General features: G+C 48.1%; 1 protein-coding gene across 5 annotated transcripts in view; it reads left to right on the top strand.

Moving 5' to 3' along the window:
* The first annotated feature begins 203 nt into the window (after positions 1 to 203).
* Positions 204 to 24,458, top strand: part of LOC119976226 (hepatocyte cell adhesion molecule-like) — a 54,162-nt gene continuing 29,907 nt past the window's right edge. For 2 of the 5 annotated variants that reach the window (XM_038816571.1, XM_038816567.1), the window contains exons 1-2: positions 1,436 to 1,876; positions 10,841 to 10,945. In XM_038816571.1, coding sequence (XP_038672499.1) covers positions 10,897 to 10,945 — 49 coding nt within the window. In that variant the 5' untranslated portion in view covers positions 1,436 to 1,876; positions 10,841 to 10,896. Of the gene's footprint in view, positions 293 to 1,435; positions 1,877 to 10,840; positions 10,946 to 24,458 lie in introns of those variants that run through there. The other 3 variants (XM_038816570.1, XM_038816569.1, XM_038816568.1) reach the window with 3 other exon arrangements.

Here is a 24,458-nt window from a genome sequence, read left to right as displayed (position 1 = left end):
ACACATTTCTGAAGATCAACATTGACACTGCGGTAAAGCTTCTGTGAGAATCCCCTAGCCGCCACACTTTCGGGTGCACAGAGGGAGAATTCAGAGTATCCGGTTCACCGGGCAAGCACGTCTTTCGGGACTTGTGGGAGGAGACCGGAGCACCCGGAGGAGACCTGCGCAGACACGGGGAGAACATGCAGACTCCACATGGACGGTGGCCCAGGCCGGGAATCGAGCCCAGGCCCTGACGCAGTGAAGCAACAATGCTGGCCACTGTGCAATCGTGCCACCCTTTGTAAAGGTCAGTGTGTTTGCATTTGAGAATGTTTGGGGTCGGACAGGTATATGGAGATGAGCAAAATGTTCTTTTCAGACAATTAGTGTAGAAGTATATAATGTCTTCTGTTGCTGCAGTTGACACTCCAAAATGTTCTTGCACTCTTTCGAAATGATATTTTGTGTGGCAATAAAGGTTATGAAAAACGTATTCTTCGACATTAACTATTCCAGTGTATTCCTGACAGACCTGAAAGTGTTTCCCAGCAAGTCTGAGAGACAATAATCGCTACTTGCATGTAGGAGCAGAGATTAGTTATGGTGGACAGTGAGAGCCTTTTTCCTCGGATGGTGATGGCTAGCATGAGGGGACATAGCTTTAAATTGAGGGAGAGAGATATAGGACAGATGTTAGAGGTAGGTTCTTTTCTCAGAGTAGCAAGGGTGTGGAATGCCCTGCCTGCAACAGTAGTGGACTCGCCAACATCAAGGGCATTTAAATGGTCATTGGATAAACATATGGATGATATTGGAATAGCGTAGATGGGCTTTAGAGTGGTTTCACAGGTCGGCGCAACATCGAGGGCCGAAGGGCCTGTACTGCGCTGTAATGTTCTATACTGCTGCAGGAAATAGGAGCAGGAGTAGGCCATTGAGCCCCTCAAGCCTGCTTTGCCATTTAACCAGATCATGGCTGATCCTCCATTTCAATGCAATTTTCCTGCACTATCACCAAATCCTTTGCTGTCAACAGTGTCCAGAAAATTCTCGATTTCTGTCCAGTGACCATGCTCAGTGATTGAACTTCCACAGCCCTCTGGGGTAAAAAATTCCCCACCCTCTGAGTGAAGAAATTCCTCCTCATCTCGGTCCTAAATAGCCTTCCCTGGATTCTAAGAAGATTCTAACAGGCTGCAGATTCACTGTTGATACAGCTGCTGTTTAAAAATAGGACAATTTGAGAATAAGTTGTCACTTGTTTTCGTACACTGGGAGTAAACTACAACGGAGCGAATCCTGAGCAGACTCAGACTCTGGGGTTGGATACTCCTAAAGAGCAGCAGAATGTGTCTGAAATTGAACACTGAGCAACATGGTAACTCCTGTGTATGGAAAGTGGCTTCTTCCAGGTTTTGGCAATTCCCAAACTGCCAGAAGATCAGGCTTGGTTATTTATTATGCAAATGATGTGTTGCATAAATCTGCCTGGAGGCAGCAGCAGATGACAGTATTCAAAGGCTTCAATTCGTATGCGTCTCTCCTGGTGCTGATTTGAGAAGAATCAAGTGATATTAATTTATTAATAATCTGTCAACGCTTATCAGTTAACTCCAGATACAATGTATCAAACAAGAGATTTCAGTAAAACATGAAGATCGATTCCATCGTCAAAGACAACTTATTTTAAAATACGTTTAAATTTTAATTTTAACGAATTTCCTGACGTGTCGTTTGTACGAGAGCCAAGAGGGAAGCTGCGCCTGAACTGAAAATTGAACAAAAGTACAGGCATTTGATTATTTGCTGAAGGCAAGTTTAAGTTTAAGAAGCTGCTGTTTCTAAAATTCCAGCCCGGTTTGAGTCCAATCGGATCGAAATGGAAAAGTAGGTGAGTTGGTGGTGATTGGGAAGTAGCTTCTGGACGGAAGGGAACGAATCCCGTAAAACATGAGCTAGTGGATTTGAATAGACGGGAATGAATGGGGCTGAGTTCAGCTTGACTGTCACTGAGACTCTGCTCAGTCACTGCCGGTCACTGAGACTCTGCTCAGCCACCAACTGATCAAATTGTCCATAAAGGACAGAGAACAACTATTGGAAGGAGAGAATTTCAGGAATAGGTTCAGATGAGGTTCCATATGAAAGCTTCTCTTTTTATTGTGAGGAGTAAATGGGATTTGGAAAACTGTTTGATGAAAGTGTCCCACAGATATTAAATTACTTTATGGATCAGCACAGAAAGGTAATCTTTCAGGTGACTTGATAGTGATCCATACACTGGGAATTTAAAAACAGGCTGCATTCAAAATAAAGTCCTCAGCTTGGCTCAATACATGGTGAAGTTTTATTCAGTTAGCTCCATGGCTACAGGTTAGACTGAGAAACCCAGGCAGCTTCAACTGTAAATTTACTGTGATCTGTTCAGTTGTGTGACAATTACATTTAAATTTAGCTGTTAGCAAGATCTGTAACCTTAGAATTTGAGGTTTGAATGTTCAAAGTATTGCACAATTTAAAACATTCATAGAAATAGATCTAGACAGTTTTAAAAAATTATTCTTGGGGTGTGAGTATTGTTGGCTCGGCTGGCGGCATTTATTACTGATCCCAAATTGTCCTTGGGTCGGTGGTGGTGAGCTGCCTTCTTGAACTGCTGGTGTCCATGTGGAGTAGGTACACCCACAGTGCTGTTAACCCAGTGACAGTGAAGGAACGGCAATATATTTCCAAATCAGGATGGTGAGCAGCTTGGAGGGGAACTTGCAGGTGGCAGTGTACCCCTGCTTCTGCGGCTTTGTCCTTCCAGACTGCAAATTGACAGGCTTTTACGTTGCTGTTGAAGGAGCCTGAAGTAGATATTGTACATGGCACACACTGCTGCAATTGTGCACCAGTGGCATAGGGGAAAAATGTTTAAAATGGTAAAAGTGGGATTCTACGGCCTCCCAGCCACGTGTTTCTCTGCGATAGGAACCAACGCGCCATTTTCTGTTAGTCATATTCTCTGCTCCTGCCGTTGTCAATGGGATTTCCCAGTGAAGCCACCTCATGTCGTCAGAAATCCGTGGGTGGGGGGAGGGTGTTAAGTAATGGGTTAAGAGACATTGCAATTAGTTGTCTCATTTATGTTAAGTGTTCAATGATTGTCTCATTTATGTTAAGTGTTCAATGATTGATACTGATATGTAAAGGGGCTTCAGGTGGACTCTTGGGTTGGTGATGATCTGTAGAGTTCTCTGCAGAGTGAGTTGAACCATTAAAGGTGTGTTGGTGAAAAAGGAGCTGAACTCTTGCCTCTTCATATCACAGCATCTAGTACATATTAACAATGGTAGCAGAGGATGGTTGCTGTGTAAATGTGAAGGCTTGAAAGATACAATTTTTCCAGATCAAACCAAGGAGTGAAAAAAAAAGGGAAACATGACTGAACCCAGGACAAAGATGGCTGGTTATGATTATCCTCCCCTCTTTTCTGAAAGGGAATCATACGACCAATGGAAAAGTGCAGTAGTTATGTGGACTAAGGTGACTGCTTTAGGAAAGAGAAAACAAGGTATGGCATTGGCTCATTCTTTAACATATGGCAGTAAAATCCGAAACAAAGTGCTTTCTGAGCTGGAGTTGGAATGTTAGACTCGGAAGAAGGTCTGGTGACTTTATTACTTATATGGACAAGATTTATAAGAAAGATGACTTGTTAAGTGCGTATGGAGCATGGTTGGATTTTGATAAGTTCCGGAAAATGGAGGATTTATCTATGGAAGATTATTTAATGGACTTTGGCAGACTATATAAAAAGCTGCAGAAACACAGGCTGAAATTTCCACAGTCTGTGTTGGCCTTTAAATTACTTGACTGTGCTAGAGTGAGCAACATGGATAGGCTCCTGGTTTTGACAGGAGTTCAATTTACGGATAACGATACCTTATTCGAACAGATGACAGCAGCTTTAAAAAAAATTTGGGGGAAACTTCAATTCCAATGGCTCTGATGACCCAAATAGGTTAGCCTGCTATAAGGCAGAATATGGAAGATACACTACTAACAGGATGGTGAAATCGTATGGCTACGAACAGGCCTCAAGACTATAAAAGAAGACCGAGACAAGGAAATTATGAAGACAGAAACCCAGTTAGAACCTACAATAGGAGGATGAACCCCAGAAATGCACGGGGCATGATAAATCGATGTTTTCGATGTGACTCTCAATACCATTATGCTTTCAACTGTCCAACTCGTTATGATAGAGTATTTGAAGTGACACATGACACGGAAGAATCAGAAGAGGAAAAAGATAGTGACCAGAAAGAAGGCATTGTCCTATTAACAAGCTGCTTTATGCTGATAATGAGGGTGTTGGTTGCAGAATCTTTTAACTGTGCTGTATTGGACAGTGGCTGCACATCTACTGTGTGTGGGATTGACTGGTTAAAATGTTATCTGGACTCATTGGATTCTGAAAATCGTAACAAGGTTAAGGAATTTAAAAGTTCCACAAGTTTCAGGTTTGGGGATGATAATACTCTGAAGTCGCTGAAAAGAGTGGTGATCCCTAGCAATATTGCTGGAGTGAATCATTTTATTAGCATGGATGTTGTATCAAGTGAGATACCTTTGCTTCTGAGCAGACCGTCGATGTAGAAAGCACACATGAAGCTGGATATGGAACAGGATAAGGCAACAGTTTTTGGAAAGACGGTGGACTTACAATTTACACAGTCGGGACATTATTGTATTCCATTATTGACAAATAATGTTTCAAGTAGAGTGGTTAAGGATGTAATAATGACAGTTGATAAAAAGCTTATTGTAGTAAAACTGCATAGGCAATTTGCACATCCGTCTCCTCGGAGGCTGAAAAATTTATTAAAGGATGCAGGGGTAAGGGATGATGACTATACTAAACTGATAGAACAGGTTGATGCAGGGGTAAGGGATGATGACTATACTAAACTGATAGAACAGGTTAGTGATCGCTGTGAAGTTTGCAGGAAGTACAGAAGGACACCAGCACGACCGATAGTAACCCTACCTTTGGCCAGGGATTTTAATGACATTGTGGCCATGAACCTTAAGATCTGGGATAAAGCAAATAATATATTTATTTTGCATTTTGTAGATTTAGCTACCAGATTTAGTCAATCAACGATTGTACGAAGTAAAGAAAAGAGAGTAATTTTGGACAAAATTGTGGAAAAATGGATCGGGACAGGAATGGGTTCACCAGCAAAATTCTTTACGGACAATGGGGATAATTTGCTAATGATGAGTTTAGGCATATGTGTGAAAACATGAATCTTAGAGTTATGAACATGGCTGCCGAAAGCCCGTTTAGTAATGGTGTCTGCGAAAGAAATCATGCTGTTATCGATGACATGCTTCGTAAAATTTTGGGAGATCGACCAAACTGCACGCTAAATTCAGCTTTAGCATGGGCGGTACATGCAAAGAATTCATTGCAGATGGTTGGGGGCTATAGTCCTTATCAATTAGTGTTTGGTAGAAATCCAAAAATTCCCTCCATTTTGGATGACCAGCCTCCAGCTTGGGAAGGGACTACAATTAGCTCAGGTTTTGCTAAACATTTAAATGCGTTACATAGCAGTAGAAAAGCATTTTTGGAAGCAGAAGTCTCTGAAAGAATTCGCAGAGCTTTAAGACATAATGTACGGCCATCAGATGCCGTGTTTCAACAAGGAGAAATGGTATACTATAAGAGAGACAATTCTAATGAATGGAAAGGCCCAGGGAAGATCATAGGCATAGATGGCAAAACATTTATTTTGCAACATGGTAATCAAACTGTTAGGGTACATTCATCAAGGATAATGGGTACCGATTACAAATTTTCAAATTTAGACAGAGCAGACAGACAAGACGAGGAACCAGAGTCATCTGGTACGCATATGTTACAGGACTATGAGGACCAGTTAACTGATATAGACAGGGTTTCTGTAGAGGAACACAACACTTCTGATAAATTAGATCAGGCCATTTTTCCGAAAGGGCAACTGCCAAAGGTTGGTACAAAAGTGACATACTTGCCTGAAGGGTCTAGTCAATGGAAGAATGCAACTGTTATTAGTAGAGCAGGGAAGGCCACTGGAAAGTATAAACATTGGTTGAATGTCCAGCATTCAGGGGAGGAAGTTAAGACAATGGATTGGGAAAACAAAGTTCAAAAATGGAAGGCACAGAAACGCAATGCCAGTTCAGATAGTACATCGGATAGTGAACAGGTTCGCAGGAAAAGGTCAAGAACTATTGAAAGGACATCCCGCTGCAGAAGAGAAAGATCAAGCAGTAGCAGTACAGAACGAGATACCAGGTAGGAACGGGGACGTAGTTTATCAAGATCTCGGAACAGGAGTAAGACTACGAATACTAATAGAAGTAGAAGCCCACATGCACGTGAGATTTTGGTGGCTTCAAATAAATTAGATGAAAAAGTTATCAAAGATGCTAAACAGCAAGAATTGCATAGTTGGAGTGAATTTGGGGTATACACGGAAGTACCGGATAGGGGACAAAAAGCTCTATCCCACAGATAGATTTGTACAGAAAAGGTTCTTCCAGATGGAACTTATAAGGCAAAGGCCAGGCTTGTGGCAAGGGGATTTGAAGAAAACAGACGATCAGGACCTAAAGGTAGATTCGCCTACAGCAGGAAAGGTTATTTTAAAGATCTTCTTGGCTCTATTAGCCACAAAGGAATGGGAATGCAAATCTATAGATATAAAAGCTGCCTTTTTGCAGGGGCATCAGCTCCAGAGAGACATTTTTCTCCGTCCCTCTAAAGAAGCAGCTAACACAGAAGGGGTACTGTGGAAGTTGAACAAATGTGTATATGGATTAAATGATGCATCTAGAGTGTGGTACTTTTCAGCGAGGTCAGTCTTGTTAAAGTTAGGCTGTTGCCAGCTGAAAGCAGATCCTGCAATGTTTTACTGGCACTATAAAGGAAATCTTGCTGGCATCTTCATGATGCATGTTGATGATTTTTTGTGGGGTGGGACTAGTGATTTTGAAGCTATTGTAATCTCTGGTTTGAGGAAAGAATTCAGCGTTGGAAGTCAGGCTTCCGGTGCATTTAAATATATTGGTTTGGAAATCGGACAGACTCAGTTAGGAGCAACTTTACGTCAGCAATCTTACTTGAAAAGCATCAGTCCAATAGCAATTAGTCGTGGCCGGGTTTCACAAAAAGACGCAATGGTTTCGAAGATAGAAAAAGAGCAACTGCAAAGTTTAATTGGGCAACTGAACTGGTTAGGAAGACAGACTAGACCGGACGTGAGTTTTGATGTTTTAGAGTTGAGTACAAAGATGAATGATCCCAAAGTGGAAAACATAATAAGAGCAAATAAAGTGTTGGCCAAACTAAAAATGCAGGAGTGTGTTTTGAAGGTCCCTGTTTTAGGTGATCCTAGGCATTTGAAACCCATAGTTTATAGTGATGCGTCCTATGCAAATTTATGTGATGGAGTTTCAAGTGCAGGAGGTTTTATAATTTTTCTTTTGGGAAACAATGGTAAATGTTGCCCTCTTGTGTCGGAAACAAAGAAAATAAGGAGAGTGGTCAAAAGCACTTTGGCTGCTGAGACATTAAGCTTAGTAGATATGGCCTTTTATATAAGTCAGATATTGGGATTAGAGGATTTAGGGAATATACCTATTGACTATCACATTGACAATAAATCCCTGTGGGAAAATGTGCACTCTACAAAAAGTGTCAATGAAAAGAGGTTCCGGATAGACATCGCAAGTTTAAAGCAGATGTTGGACAGAGGGGAAATAACAAAAATTAAATGGGTTGACAGTAGCTATCAACTGTCAGACTGTTTCACGAAAAGAGAGGCTAGTTCACAGAAACTTTTAGATATCTTGAATGAAGGGCGCCTATTTCTGTGAATTTTTTTTTTCTTCTACTTAAAACAAAAGGTGGGGAATCAGGTGTGTGTTTTAGTTTCTTTAAATTTTAGTTTCTTGAAATTTTGTTTTTACCTAATTGTTTTTTTTTCTCCAAGGAAGGGGAGACTGTTAAGTAATGGGTTAAGAGACATTACAATTAGTTGTCTCATTTATGTTAAGTGTTCAATGATTGATACTGATATGTAAAGGGGCTTCAGGTGGACTCTGGGGTTGGTGATGATCTGTAGAGTTCTCTGCAGAGTGAGTTGAACCATTAAAGGTGTGTTGGTGAAAAAGGAGCTGAACTCTTGCCTCTTCATAGCACAGCATCTAGTACATATTAACAAGGGTGGGTGGCGGGTGCTGTTGGCAGCACCGGAGTATCCCGCTGCCGAGATTCCAATGAAGCAGGCTGTTTTGTTCTGGGTGTTGTCAAGCTTTCTGAGTGCTGTTGGTGCTGCACTCATCCAGGCAATTTGAAGATACATTCTATCATACTCTGGATTTGTGCCTTGTAGATGGTAGATAGTTTTGTGGAGTCAGATGGTAAATTTTTCACAGCAGAATTCCCAGCCTCAGGCCTGTTCTTGTGGGTACAATATTTATATGGCTGGTGCAGTTGCATTTCTGCTCAATGTTGGTGTTTGCACCCAAAGTAGCAAAGACTAGTAAATTAATTGAATCACTACAATTCATTTGCAGGGGTCTTCCCCGCGGGGTCTTCCCCGTCCATACACATTCTATGATCAGCGCATTAAACTTCTTTAAAAATGCTTTCGGGACGAAGATTGGGAGGTTCTGAAATATAAACAGGAACCTTGGCAGCACCGTCATCTTCGCTGTCGGCATGTGTCCTGCCAATGACAGTGGCAACTCATGCCACCTCTTAAAATCCCCCTTCATCTGCCCAACCAGCCAAGTCAAATTCAACTTATGCAGCTGTGCCTACCACCAGGTCACCTGACTGCCCAAGTACCCAAAGGCTGCCCCCACCACCTTGAATGGCAGCTCCTCACACCTCCTCTGCTGCCCCCTGGTCTCAATCGGGAACACCTCGCTCCTTCCTGTGTTCAACTTGTACCCAGGGAACTGACCAAAGTCCTCCAAAATCCCCATAATACTGCCAATGCCCCCCAGTGGGTCCGAAATATATAATAACAAGTCGTCCACGTACAACATCCTGTGCTGGACCCCCCCCCCCCCCCCCCCCCCCAAACCGTACAACCCCTTTCCAATCTCTCGATGCTTTAGGCGCCATAGGCAATGGCTTTATAGCCAACATGAAAAGCAATGGTGAGAGTGGGCACCCCTGCCTCACCCCACGGTGCAACCCAAAATATCCTGAACTCACCCAGTTCGTCCGTACTGTTGCTCGTTTTACTGGAGTGTGATTAACACGCCTCCGTTTAAAGGCCGTGTGCTTAACACAACTATGGCTCTGTGTATGTAATTATGCTCAGGAGTCACCAGGTGCCGTATTTAGACACCGTCACAAGTATATCAAGGTCAGGTTCAAAGTAATAAATCTGTACACCGATTAGTAAGTCCAAACGATTGGTGTTTATTATAACAAATATAATAAATACACATGCATACGCTAAAGAGACTAACTTACTTCTAATACTAAACAACTAAAATACTTATCTAGACAGGAACAGGCAAGGTCAGGGGACAAGGCCTTCGTCCCGTTCTTGGTCTGCAACTCTCAGGTTCTTAAAGTTGTCAGGATCTAGCAAGGTCTGGATCACGTAGCGATCATTGTATTGGCACTTACAGTTCGATGGCTGATGGCTCAACGGCTGGTGTTGGAACTGGAGTCAGGATGCGATGTAGCAGCAAAGCAGAGCCGGAGCAACAAAACAGCAGAGCCGGAGCAACAACAGACCGGACCATGTGCGGGGTCTATTCTTATAGGTCCTAGAAGTCCGTGCCCCCTTGGGGCGGTCCTTTTACCTGCCAGGTATCGATTGGGCCTTTCCCAATCGACATCTTCCAAACCCCCCAATCTGAGGGTCGTTCCTTTACTTTAAACCCTAATATGCTGCAATGTAAAGATATTTAACAGTCTATTCTCCATAATTGATGTGTGCCAACAGTTGCAGACTGCCATTGAGAAGGTGATAGATATGAAAACTGGTGCAAAATGGCCACCGATTCCCTTTCCCGGGGGGTGCTAGCAGCCAAGCAGCAGAGAGCTCCCAGTTCTAACTGCCAATACGGCCTGAAGAGTTGCTGGATCCATGGCTGCGCATGCGCAAGGCGGCAGCCTGCAGCGGCCACACCATGCTTCATGACGAATGCCCTACCACAGTGCCCCCAGCCCTGAGTATGTCCCCCGCTGCCCGCGGATCGACCCTCCTCCGACTGTGGCGCCGCTGGACTGAGTCCGCAGCTACCATGCTGAGATCCCGACAGGGATAGAGCATCGCGGGGCGGTACTCAGCCAACATACGGAGGCCGTGGATATGGCAAGCGCCGTACTCTCTGAGTACGCTGTTTTTCAGGAGGCGGAGCATCGTGAAAGCTGCGCCGCACCCGATTTCGGTGTCTTCGGGGATTCTCTGCCCCATCGCCGAACGCTATTGAGGCATCGGTGATCGGAGAATCCAGTCTTTATTTCAAACACATTCCTGACCTTTATTTAACCCCCAACCAACACCACTAAAAGCAAATTACCTGGCCATTTTAACATTGATGTTTGAGGCACCTTCGTGTTTGCAAATTGGCTCCTGCATTTTCCAAATTTCCACAATGGTAAAATTCAGAAGCACCCAGTACTTTATTCGCTGCAAAGTGCTTTGAGATATCCTGACATCAGGGAAGACATTATATAAATGCAAACCTTTCTTTCTTTTCCTGGATTCGGGCAGCTGATGTTTCGAGGAGAACCTCGGCTGAGCACTGTACCTTTCCTCATGCTGTAACTTTTATCCCCTTTTAGGATCAGCCAGAGCTCATGAAGAAAAGGAAAAGGATTCACGTTGGGCAGAATAAACAATGAAGTGCTCATATTCATTGAACGTTGACATCTTCAGATTTACCTCAGGTAATACCTGTTAGAGGTCGCAAGCCAACCTTTGTTGCCAATTATAGAGTTGACATTGACTTGTGAATGTAAACTTTCTGTTTGTCGGAACATCTCCCAGGGGTTCCCAAACTTTCGAACAGCGCAACCCCTCGTGACTTCCCAAGAGTTTAGGGGAACCCCAAACAGGCCTTTTTTGCCACAAAATATGTTTGAACACAGAAATCAGGGCGGGATTCTCTGTTGAATGACGCAGGAGTCGGGAAAGATGATTGGGCACAGTAACAGTTTTGACGCCAATATCGTGGTGGGTGCCGGATTCACGCCAAATCGCAACTCTCCGGTGCCTCGACAGCAGTGCCAATGTGTTCTACTCCGCACGTACAGTAAATACCATTAGATTACCATTAACGGGCCTGACCCTGTATTCTCCGGGCTCTCTACGATTCTCCGCCTCCACTGGGGGGAATTCCGAACAGCGAGGTTCACTTGTGCTTTCAAAATTGAGAAACAGGCGCTGTGGCTGATGTCAGGAGGTAAGACACAGGGAGGCGTGACCGTGGGCTGTCGGGCTGTACACTGGCGGGGCTGGGGGGGACTCTGCCAGGGTCAGTGTGGGGGGGGAGAGGGGGGGGCGGGGGTGGGGGGTGGTGGGAACCAGGGGATGGACCATGAGGCCGGTATAAACCCCATGGGACTGTGTAGTGTTGAGGCACATACCACCATTGCCATGGCCTGTATGACAGCCGGGCACCGAAGGGGATAGTGAAAAGGGGATGGGAGGGAGTAACATGGGGGGGGGGGGGGGGCAGGGTCCACAGTGCCAACTGGGGCCACCGTTTAGCCCATTGGACCATGCTGGGCATGGGGGTAAGAAAAATCCTGACATGTCAGCTTTTCACCCCCGGCACACAATGGATATTGGAATTCAGCCAGCAATGGTGGCCTTCCTCCTAGTCGCCGCAGCTCTGGGGGATGCACTATGACTATGAGCTGGAGCTGCTCGAGGAGGAGGAAGCTGCAGCAGTGGAGCTTGCACCAGAGGAACAGGAGGCAGTCGGTGAGGATGGACAGTTGGCCGCCCAATAGGCCGAGGAGGTGCCAAGGAAACGCCGCACAAGGTCTCGCGTGGACCGGCAGCGGCTGTCATTCGAGGACCTGCCAGACCGGGCATGCTGTTGAAGATTCCGGCTGAGCAGGGAGACAGTGCGACATATCTGCCAGATCATGGCACACCTGACACTGCATGGGAATGAGGGAGGCACCCGTTCCTGGTGACTGTCAAGGTGGCAGTCGCCCTGAGCGTTTACACCATGGACTCTATCCAGGTGCTGAGTAGGGACCTGTCCAGGATCTCACAGAACTCGGTGCACAGGTGCACCTGTGCCATCAAAGAGACCCCGGGTGGGATACTCCCAAATCCCCCGATGGCCCGACGCCAGCGTAAAAAAATGGCGCAAACCACTCCAGCGTCGAGACATCTGGAAGTTGCGGAATCCACACTTCCGGGGGCTAGGCCAGTGCCAGAGAGAGGTTGGCGCCGCGCCAACCGGTGACGAAAGTGCAGCACGAGTTAGCGCATGCGCAGAACCGCCGCCGTGGTTCTGCGCATGCACTGACCTGCCGGCGTATTCTTGCCCGACAGAGGTCGGCGTGGAAGGAAGGAGTGCCCCCACGGCACAGGCCCGCCCGCAGATCAGTGCAACCCGATCGCGGGCCAGGCTCCGTGGGGGCCCCCACCAGGGCCTGATCCCCCCTCCCCCGAGGACCGCACCAGCCGGCCTACCAGCCAGGTCCCGCCGTGTGGGACCATGTCCATTTTACACCGGCGGTACTGACCAGAAACCGACGGCTGCTTGGCCCATCGGGGCCCGGAGAATTGCCGGGGGACCGCTGCCAATGGCCCCCAACCAGCGTGGCATGATCCCCGTCCCCGCCTGAAACCGGTGCCGGAAAATACGGCAGCCGGTGTCGGAGGGCAGGGCGGGATTCACACCAACCCCCGGGGATTCTCTGACCTGACGGGGGGTTCAGAGAATCCCGCTTCCTGTATGCCCAGTCAGCACAATACATCCATTTCAATGTGGACCGAGCCCACCGGGATTCCCGGGCAGCAGTGTTCGCTGCCATCGCCGAGATGCCCCGGATCCTGGGGGTTACCGACGAGACGCATGTTGCCTTACGAGCATCTGCAGATGACAGGCCGGTCTTCACAAACTGATAGGGGTTCTGACAAACAGATACACATCATTCATGTCTGCGCCTGATACCCGGGTAGTGTGCATGACGGATTCATCCTGGCACACTCGACGATTCCCGACCTCTTTGAGGTGCACCCCCGGGTGGGGGGTTGGCTCCCTGACGACAGGGGTTATCCGCTGCGGTTGTGGCTGATGATATCTATTGGAGGCCACAGACTGACACGGACACCCACCATAATAACACCCATGCAGCAACCGGGACTGTCAATGAGCGGTGCTTCGCCCTCCTAAAGGTGGGTTTCAGGTACTAGTGTGGGAGGGCACCCACATTGTGGCGGCCTGCTGCGTCCTCCACACATCGCGCAGCAGAGGGGTGACGTGCGGAAGGAGGAGGATGAACGCCAGGCCTCTTCCAATGAGGGGGATATGGGGGAGGGCAAGGATGGACAGGACATGGGCCCCGAGCAGCACAGGAGGCCGCACAATGTGTGCGACAGGCCCAACACTCACGGGGCACTCTGATCGCCTCCAGGTTCACCGACTGGGGGTGGAGAACTAGCCAGGGGCACAGACACTGCATCCCGCCTGCACACAACAACCCCCACCTCCCCACGCACCGCCCTCCCTTCCCTCCCGCCTGCAACCCACTCCATCATATATACCTGCCGGACAATGGGATGAGGGCCCTGGGCTGGCAGTAACAGTGGGTCTGGTCCATGGGATGGAGGATGATGACAATGCACTCTGCAATGATCTCTGATGCTTCGCATTGTTTGCCAATATCTGACGTGCCCACGGTAGCACTTTCCACCATCCACCTGGATGATCCCTGCATGCAAGTTGGTCAATCCATCGCATGGTGCCATTGTCTCCCCTGGGGTCACAGAGATGGGGACGGTGGGGAGGAAGGGGAGAACGGATGAGGGTGAGACACTGGAGCCGTGAGCGCTGGCTGGACTGCAGTTCCTGAGACCAGCTCACCCCCAGCATCCACCCACGCCCCCTCTGTGGCCAGCTGAGACCAGCCTACCCCTCACACCCATCTGACAGAGCACCGAGCAGGTTGTAACATTGTGCACCGGTGTTTAATATGAAAACATGTATACAGATTTGTGACCTAGCTCCTATCACTAAATTACACCCTGCTCCCGTGCCAACTGTAGCCACCTAAGATGGACACTGGGCTACCAAAATGGAGAACTGCTAAGGCTGCAGGGAGAAAACAGTCTTAGCAGGACAAGCAGTTTGCAGAAGGCTAATTAGCATTCTGCACGTATCGAAACCAGTTTATGGCCAGGTGCAAGATCTCAACCAAAGGTGTAAATGGCAACAACGCTTTGCATAGTAATGAGGTAATCCAGATCTGGGCCCACACAATAGAAACATTTGGGTTTGAATGGATACTTTGAGTGGACGCCCAGACGAAACGGCACCAGAAGTATCCATCACAAAAGACCCTAGAGACCGCCCCACCCATCGAGAAGAAACCCTCAGATTGGGGGATTTGTAAAATATCGATTGGGAAAAGACCCAATCGATACATGGCAGGTAAAGGCCCGCCCCGAAGAGGCACGGACTTTGGGGGACCTATAAAGGTAGACCCCGCACATGGTTCTGTCTGTTGTTGCTCCGGCTTGCTGTTGATTCCGGCCCAGATCTGTTTTGCTCCGGCTCCGCTTCTGACTCCGACTCCAGCCTCCAGATCCTGTCTTTCATCACCGGCCGTTGAGCACCAGCCATCGTTCAGTAAGTGCCGAAACGACGCTCGCTACGTGACCCCGGTATTGCTTATACTCTAGCCGACTATTAGAGAACAGAAGGTGCAGTCCAGAAAGGAACAAAGGCCTTGTCCCCTGACCTTGCTGGTTCCTACTTAGATAAGTATTTAGTCATTTAATAGTAGAAATAAGTATTAGTCTTTAGCGTATGCATGCGTATTTATTATATTTGTATAATAAATATCAATCGTTTGAACTTACTAATCGGTGTATAGTTTTATTACTTTGAACCTGACCTTGATATACTTGTGAGGTGTCTAAATACGGCACCTGGCGACTCCGAGCTGAAATTACATACACAGAGCTGTAGTAGTGTTAAGCACACGGCCTTTAAACGGAGGCGTGTTAATACACTCCAATAAACGCGTAATACACTCAAGTAAAACGTGCAACACAACTTAACTGTTTTCTCATTTTCTGGCCTTATGGGCCCTAACATTATATCTAGGTGGATCCCCAGACAGTACATCAGGAGTGGAGGCAGCCTACTCTGATTCCCATCATGCAACCTGAATCTCCGTTTGCAGGCATCTTCTGGGGTGGCCGGGCCTGGATGGGCCCGGCTGCTGCTCAGATATCCCAGGTACTGTGGTGCCTCCCTGTTCTACCCGCTGCCCACCAGATGAGCCAGGTACAGGGGTGGGGGGAGACCAAGGGTATTCTGGTACCTCGCCTGTGGGAGCCACTGGTATGGGCCCCATCACCTCCTCCTTCCTCAGGCTGCCCGATTGGCCCTGAGCTACTCCATGGGACCAGGGCACGAGTGTAGCTATCCCGCCACCTGCCGCATCCACTCCTGGAGGCCCGCTACCGTCTCGGCCAGGGTCTGCATGCTCGCGGCCATGGAGAACAGTGAGTGTCCCGCCCCCATCTGGGACTGCGCACATCATCCATTGACTGTGCCAACACCTTCTGGATCTGTGGCACATCAGCCAGTGACTGTGCCAACTCCCTCTGGGACTCGACCACTTCCCTCTGCATCTGTGACATGCCAGCCAGTGCCTGGGCAATGCAGCCGATGCTCTGAGCCATGGTCCTCAGTGACTGGGCCACGCTCAGGGGCACTGCAGTAATATTCTGGTGGCTCTGGCACATGGCTGCCTGTGAGAAGGCAGACCTGTCCTGGGCTTCGGCCAGCACCTGCAACTGCATCTCCACAATCGATGAGACTGTTTGCTCACACACACAAACACTCTTCTCTCACATTCACCCCACTCGCACACACACATTCACCCCTCTCACACACACTCACCCTCTCTCACACAGCCTCGCTCCCTCACTCACAGACACTCACTCTCTCTCACACACATAAACACCCCTCTCTCACACAAAAACTCACCTATATCACACAGTTACCACACTCACACACACTCACCCCTCATCCATACACACACAGTCACCTCTCTCTCATACACACATTCATACTTTCTCTCACATACACTCACCGGTTTGTGGTCGCAGCGACCAGCAGTAGCCGAGTAGGTCAGTGTCCCGTATGGGTGCTGGAACTCCGCAAGTATCTGCAAGGAACCCTTTGGAAAGAGTTCTGTATGAATGAGGAGACAGGTCCCGAAAGTATAGGACATACTTGGTGGGAGAACCTCTCTCAAATTCATAAGAAAACCCTTAGTAAAGCACGCAAGCCGATGGCAATCGTGTCCTGTTTGGCACAATTGCGAGGCACAGAGGAGGTCGTTCAGACGCTCCGGGCAGAATTAGAAGAGAGAAATCGGATGAGCAAAGTGGATGTCAGGGACATCGAGAAAAAGAATATGGAACTTAGAGGGAAGCTGGCAGAGAAAGGTAGAGAGGTGGATGATGCCAAGAGGGCACATCAGTCTTGTCTAGCCCATCTCAGCAGTTCCCAGACCCAGTACGAAAAGGCCTACCAGGACGTGCAACGTGCCGTCCTGATAAGAGAAGAATCAGAGAAGCAGGTAGAGGCTTTGCAGAGGCAATGCTCTGACCGAAAGGCAGCTTTAAGAGCACTCCATGCTGCCACCACAGAACAAAGACAGAGTACAGTAGACCATGCAAAATGCAGGAAGCAGATTGCGGAGCTGCAATCGCTGCTTTCAGTGCAAAATGGGTTCCAAAGCACCTTTGGAACGCAGTTAGATGAGGAGAATGCCCCAAACTGGAAGGAATTAAGCGAGAGAGCGCAGCGTTATGTTCAGGGAACATGTGCGCCAGCAGCGCAGCAGAAAAGACAAGCACCCCAACCCCCCACAGATCAGATAGTTACCGCACCAATGAATCCAGTCACCACCCAAAGGAAAGCGACCACAGAAGGCGCACCCGATATTACCTACACCACCCCCTTAACTGTAACCCAACTCAGGGATGCGTGTGAGAAGATCACTCCGTTTCTCCCCACCGCAGACCCCCACCAATTTTTCGCAAAAGTAAAGCAACAGGCAACCATGTACGGCCTGGACGAGAGAGAGCAGGTTAAGCTCACGGTTCTGAGCTTAGACCAATCGGTTGTAGCAGCCCTCCCCGACCCACAGAACGTTGGCGGAGGCACCCTAGAGGAAATGCACACCTCCATTTTAGATGCCATAGGGTATAACCGAGGTGACCCAGTCGAAGGACTTAACAAGTGCCGACAAAAGAAAACCGAGCACCCCACAGCATTTGCAGGAAGGCTGTGGATCCATTTTAACGCAGTTTTCTGCGATTTAAATAGAGCCCATTTGAACCGTGAAAACATGGTTAAATGGACGCGCACCATAATTTCCCATGCCACAGATGCAGGACAGAGTGCTTGCAACAGTTATGACCCCTCAGAAGAGGCCCACAATGAGAAATGGGTCCTGAAAAGATTGTCCCGCGCTTGGGAGCAATCAGTTCAGGGCAGAGGCAAAGTGAAATCCCCAGAAGAAGCTCAGGCTGCAGCGGACATTCAGGCAGTGAGAGCGCACCAAAACTCCGCATGGGTAAATGAAGGAAAGAACAGCCCTCCACAGAAGTCGCAGGAATGCTACAACTGTGGCCAGTTAGGACATTGGGCTAAGGAATGCAATGCACCCCAGAGATCACAGAGAGGCCAGCAGACAGGCACTCTGAATAGAAACAAAGCAAAACCGATCCATAGCATAGGGATACAGTCAGGACAGACCAATGTGGACGGGACGGACTGACGGTGTTCGGGCTCCCCCACTTGGGTCTGTGACACTCTTTGGGATCAATCCGGAAGACCGGTAGTCACAGCTAAGGTTAGAGGGAAGCCCATAGAGTTACTTTGGGACACAGGAGGGTCCCGCACCACGATTAATTCCACCACCACGGCACAGGCAGACACGTGGCCGACCACCTCCACCATCACACTTAGCGGTTTCACAGGACACTCGCAGCAGGGACACATTACAGCACCCGTAGCAATCCAGCTAGGGAACATTTCCACCAAACACCCCGTCGTTCTAGTAAATCTTCCCCGGACAGAACACATACTGGGGATAGATTTTATGAATGTCCATAGCCTGTCATTCGACCCAGTTAACCAGTGTGTCTGGCGAATGGCGAGATCAGACAGAGCACCCGCTACTCTCACAGTCGGAGAGTACGCCAATAGAATTAGCGCAGTAGGCGACTATTCATTTGACCTGACTGCACTAAACACGGACAGACAAGTAAAGGCAGTATTACACAAACACAGGACAGCATTTGCCAGTCACCGGCACGACTGTGGCAGAATGACTGGACAAATTCACGTTACCGGACCTGACCCCCGACCACAGAAACAATACAGATTTCCCCTAGAAGCAGAGGGAGAAATAGAGACGGTAATAGGTAGCTTATTGGAGCAAGGGGTACTTAGAACAGTAGCCTCCACCAATAATGCTCCTATTTGGCCAGTGAGAAAGCCCGACGGATCATGGCGTCTGACCATTGATTATTGGGAGCTCAACAAAGTAACCCCAGCAGTAGCCCCCACGGTAGCAACAAGTCCCGAGACCATGCTCAAACAGGGACTCAACTCCAAATATTTCACGGTATTGGACATTAGCAACGGCTTCTGGTCAATCCCATTGGCAAAGGCGTGCCAGTACAAATTTGCCTTCACTTTCAAAGCACAACAGTATACGTGGACATGCCTTCCACAAGGATTCCACAATTCCCCCTCCATTTTCCACCGACAGCTGGCGAATGGTTTAGAAAAATTTTCCCGCCCCGAATGCCTGGTACAGTATGTAGACGACCTACTACTGCAGACAGACACAAAGGCAGAGCACATTATGTTTCTGGCCGAGCTCCTGGAACTTTTAACCGAGATTGGATGTAAAGTTAACCCCAGAAAGGCCCAGATTTTGGAAAATAAAGTGATGTATTTGGGTACAGTCATCCCACACGGCAAACGCGAGATCGAATTCAAAAGAATTGATTCGATTGTCAAATTGCCCCTTCCCCAGAATGTTTCAGCCCTCCGGTCGTTCTTAGGACTGGTTGGTTATTGTCGGAACCACATCGACGGATTCGCGACAAAGGCAGCCCCACTCTCAGACCTCCTTAAGAAAGGAGCCCCCTGGGAATGGCTTCCGCAGCATACAGAGGCTGTGGAAGAGTTAAAGAAAGCCCTTAGCGCAGCACCCACGCTGCAAGTCCCAGACCACCTTTCCCCCTATGCAATAGAGGTAGCGAGCACAGATCTGACCCTCTCGGCCGTGTTACTTCAGGAACGGCACGAGCAGCTAAGACCAGTGACTTATGCCTCCCGACTTTTAGACCCAGTAGAACAGGGATTTTCAGCCTGCGAGAGGCACCTCCTTGCAGTTTTCTGGGCAGTTCAGTACTTCTCGTACATTACCGGACTCAACCCCATCACCATTTTAACCGAGCACACCCCCACACAGTTACTCCTAGACGGTCGACTGAAGGACGGTTCAGTTAGCCAGATTAGGGCAGCTAGGTGGACACTACTTTTACAAGGACGTGACATTACGGTAAAACGGACCCGGACACACACATTTTTAGCCGACAACCTCCAATATCCAGGACAGCCCCATGAATGTGAAATTGTAGCACCCCTACACAACACAGGACCCTTCATAGCGAAGACACCCCCCAGGAAGATAGGGAACCCAAGACAAAGCCCCCAACACACAGACACGTGTGGCCCACTAAGGATATACGTGGACGGTTCGTCCACGGTTTTAGATGGTGAACGTATCATGGCATGCGGCATCTATGTCGAGGACGCGCAGGGTCGCGCACTCGAAGAAATAGCTTTAAAATTGCCAGGTCACTTAGGCGCGCAGGCAGCAGAGCTCGCGGCCATAGCTTATATAGTGGACCACCCCGATTCTTTCCCCAGCCCGGCGGACATATATTCGGACAGTCTATATGTCTGCAACAGTCTAACAGATTTTCTACCCCTGTGGAGGACACGAGGTTTTGTCTCCGCAGACGGGAAACCCCTTCCATCAGCCCCTTTACTCCGCCACATCCTAGACAAAGTGAAGGACAGAACCTTCGGCATTATAAAAGTTAGAAGCCACCATAGGTCATCCCCCCATGGAATGTAAAAGCCGACGCACTGGCTAAAGCAGGTTCCAGGCGAGGACACTTGTGGACACCCCCAGCTAGGGCACCAGCTAGCGCCCCTGTGAGCGCAGTTCAAGTCTCACAGACTGACATTAAGGATTTAGCAGAAGCACAGAAACAGGATGAGGATCTCGGAGATTTTTAAAGGCAACTTTGTGCCTCAGTTTGACAAGTTTAGACATGCACTGACCACACATGAGGGTGTGATCATCAAGGACCAGCTTTCTGTGGTCCCGCAGCAGGACAGAAATCAAATGATTGCCTTGTTCCATGACGGGCATGGACATCAAGGGATCGACACGACCACGAGGCACGTCAGGCAGCTCTGTTGGTGGCCTAACCTAAGGACCGATGTAACCCACTACATCGAGAATTGCCTTATTTGCGCCCAGAATAACCCGGAGAGGTATTCCAAAAAGGCACAGCTTCGGCATACTCGACCAGTTAATGGCCCCTGGACAAACCTCCAGATCGACTTTATAGGACCATTGCCCCCTTGTAGGAATGGCTATAAATACGTGCTGGTGGTAATTGATACCTTTACCAAATGGGTAGAGGCATTCCCCTCTAGAACAAATACAGCTAAGACAGCTGCAAAAATCCTGACCCACCACATCTTCACGAGACGGGGTTTACCCAGAAGTATTGATTCGGACCAGGGATCTCAATTCACAGGACGTGTCATGAAGAACCTCCTGACCATATTCGGCATCAAACAAAATTTTCAAATTGCGTATCACCCACAGTCCAGCAGGATTGTAGAGCGCATGAATCGGACCCTAAAATCCACACTTCGAAAAATGGTTCAAGAGAACAACTCAACATGGGATTCAGTGCTCCCATTTGCACTAATGTTTATCCGAAATACGGTTTCCACATCTACAGGTTTCACCCCACACACACTCATGACCGGACGCCCTATGAAAGGTACAGAATTCCTTTTGGGACTGGACATGACTAGCCCCGAAGTGACGGCCCTCACCCATGAGAAAGCTGTTAAAGACCTAGTTGAGACTGTGAGGTCTGCACAGATCGCAGCCGCAGTTCAGCTAGGGAAACGGCGCAGACAACGCACAGCCTGCTTTAACAAGACCGTACACCCCACAGAATTCCAGGTTGGGCAACAGGTAATGCTATCTGTATATAACTCCAGCAGTTTTTTGGCACCAAAATATTCCGGCCCGTATTCAATTTCGGACAAAATTAGCCCCTCAGTTTACAGGATAAAATACCCCAATGGAAAGACCGCGTGGTTCCATATTAACCAGCTAAAGGCATATGGAACACAGTCTAACCATGCACACCATGTCCTGCTAGACGCAGCAGAACACCTCGCCCCGCCCACTAGAGACACGTTTCCACCATCCCCCTCACAGACCAGTTCTTCATCGGACTCGCCCACGACTCCGCCCACTGACCATGACAGACCACGCCCCGAAACGCCCACAAGCTGCCGCAGCAGAGACAGCGATACAGACACTGACTCTGAGGACAGCCACAGCACACAACACTACAGCCCACACTGCAGCGACTATGACCCCGACTCCAGTGACCCCATGGAAGTCACCTATATCAAATATCCAGCCCCACCACCCGACCCCGACTACCCCGACAATGCCCATTCAAGTTTAGACCCAACACTTTGGCACAGGGACAATTCGTACAGACTTGTCCGCAACGACGAAAGTGACCCCTGGTCACACAATTACAAAATTGCATGCCTGATCCACACAAGGGTGTGGGATCCGGGAGAGCAGGATGACACGGTGTCTGAATCCCGATACGGCAACCCCTTTGTGACCCTGTTCACAGAGGCAGAGAAAAAGTGAGGTGTCCAGATTATGTAAAATAGGAACCGCTTGAGGGAAGCGATATCCTTTCTGATGGAACCTGCACGTATGTTTGTTTGTTAGTTTATGTTTGTTTGTTTTAATGTTATTGGTTCAGTTGGAGGTTGGACACCTTCTTTTCAGCTGAAAAGATTGTGACCACCTCGCACGCACTTTAGCTTGTCCGCCGATACCTTTGAGAACTTCGGTTCCCAACCCAATGGTTTGATTGGAGATCTTTTCAGCTGTAAGGCTTGTGACCGCCTTACACGCACACTATGTTTCTCTGCTGAAATCTCTGAAAACTTCAGTTCACTGTTTTCAGATGTTGGAGCATCTTGGCTCCTCCCTTGTTTTTTAGGTGCCCCTCTATTCGGTGAATAGAGGCTGCAAACCCACGGTAAACACATTCTTGCCCGTTTATTCCAGGTTACTCAGGCAGTGGACAAACGGCACTGAGGACCTGCCCTGTCTGAGAACCCACTTTGGTCAGCCAAGCTCGGGTACGGCACAGCACGCCTTACCCAGGGATCCAATTCAAATCTTACCCGTAGCGGCCCATACGCAACCCATTCGACCTTTTGTTTCAAATTTGTTTTCATTTTTCTTTAGGTAGCCCTTAGGCCGCCATCCCACATGCTATTTACATCCAGGAACATTCGGATGGTAAATTAGCAAAGCCTGCGAGACGGCTCGCAGGAGGAAAGTTGTTAGGTGTATTCTGTTCCTAAAATTCGCTTTTGAAAAAAAAAATGAGGGGAGTCACAGGGTGTGACTTGGCCAGTCATTTTAATGGGTCAATTGGAATTGGAGGACAGATACACTAACAAGTATGGATATTAAACTGTGTATTGACAGATACTGTGCTTGATTCCATAGCTTTCGAAGGACGAAAGAGGGTTCACAGCAAGGATCGGCCATACAGGAGGAAGAGAAAGAGAACGAAGAGAAGACCATGATGGAAGCCTACCTATTACTGTTAAATGTTATAGTTGTATATGTGGAAGCGAGTCACGTTTCCCCCACAACCCCCGCCGTTAATGTTTCCCTCACACCAACTCCCACGTGCTCAGCTCTGATCAGTGAAGTTCAGACCTGGTGCACAAAATTTATGACATGGTACTCCATGTCATACGTGATTGAATCACTGCTAGTGATTGCAATCCTCTGCATAATTGTACAGACCCTCAGGTTGAGGAAATGGAAAAGGAGAGCCTCCCGTTCCTGCCCCTCAACCGTTTATGGAGTTCGATCCCCTATTTTTCGGTTTCATCAATCCCCCTTGCCCCTTGATGAATAAAGCACAATGTTAATAAAGGATACCCATGTATTATATTGTCCTGGAATCGACTGCCGAGTCAGGAAGCGATATGTAATGTGGTGTGAATGGATAAGGTTTTTAGACTGTAATAAAATGTTTAAAGTAAGGATAAGGATAATAGTTGTGATGGGTAGAGGTTCCCGGTTTTGGTAATGCATGTCCCCTTTGACATAGCGCCAAGTAGAGATGTCAGATAAAAAAAATTTCTTCCCATAGTCAAGGACAGAGTAGACGCCCAGGAACTTTCTGAGGTCAGGGAACACAAAGAGGGCACCCAGAAGCACTCGAAGCAACGTGCATAGGTGATCCTTCACAATTTTATTGTGAGGATCACAAGGAGGGAATGTAGCCACCTAAGATGGACACTGGGCTACCAAAATGGAGAACTGCTAAGGCTGCAGGGAGAAAACAGTCTTAGCCAGGACAAGCAGTTTGCAGAAGGCTAATTAGCATTTTGCACGTATCGAAACCAGTTTATGGCCAGGTGCAAGATCTCAACCAAAGGTGTAAATGGCAACAACGCTTTGCATAGTAATGAGGTAATCCAGATCTGGGCCCACACAATAGAAACATTTGGGTTTGAATGGATACTTTGAGTGGACGCCCAGACGAAACGGCACCAGAAGTATCCATCACAGAAGACCCTAGAGACCGCCCCACCCATCGAGAAGAAACCCTCAGATTGGGGGATTTGTAAAATATCGATTGGGAAAAGACCCAATCGATACATGGCAGGTAAAGGCCCGCCCCGAAGAGGCACGGACTTTGGGGGACCTATAAAGGTAGACCCCGCACATGGTTCTGTCTGTTGTTGCTCTGTTTTGCTCCGGCTCCGCTTCTGACTCCGACTCCAGCCTCCAG

Source organism: Scyliorhinus canicula, chromosome 13, assembly GCF_902713615.1.
Source record: "Scyliorhinus canicula chromosome 13, sScyCan1.1, whole genome shotgun sequence".
NCBI lineage: Eukaryota > Metazoa > Chordata > Chondrichthyes > Carcharhiniformes > Scyliorhinidae > Scyliorhinus > Scyliorhinus canicula.
The sequence above is the reverse complement of the archived record's forward strand: the minus strand, read 5'-3'. Positions and strand labels throughout refer to the sequence as shown.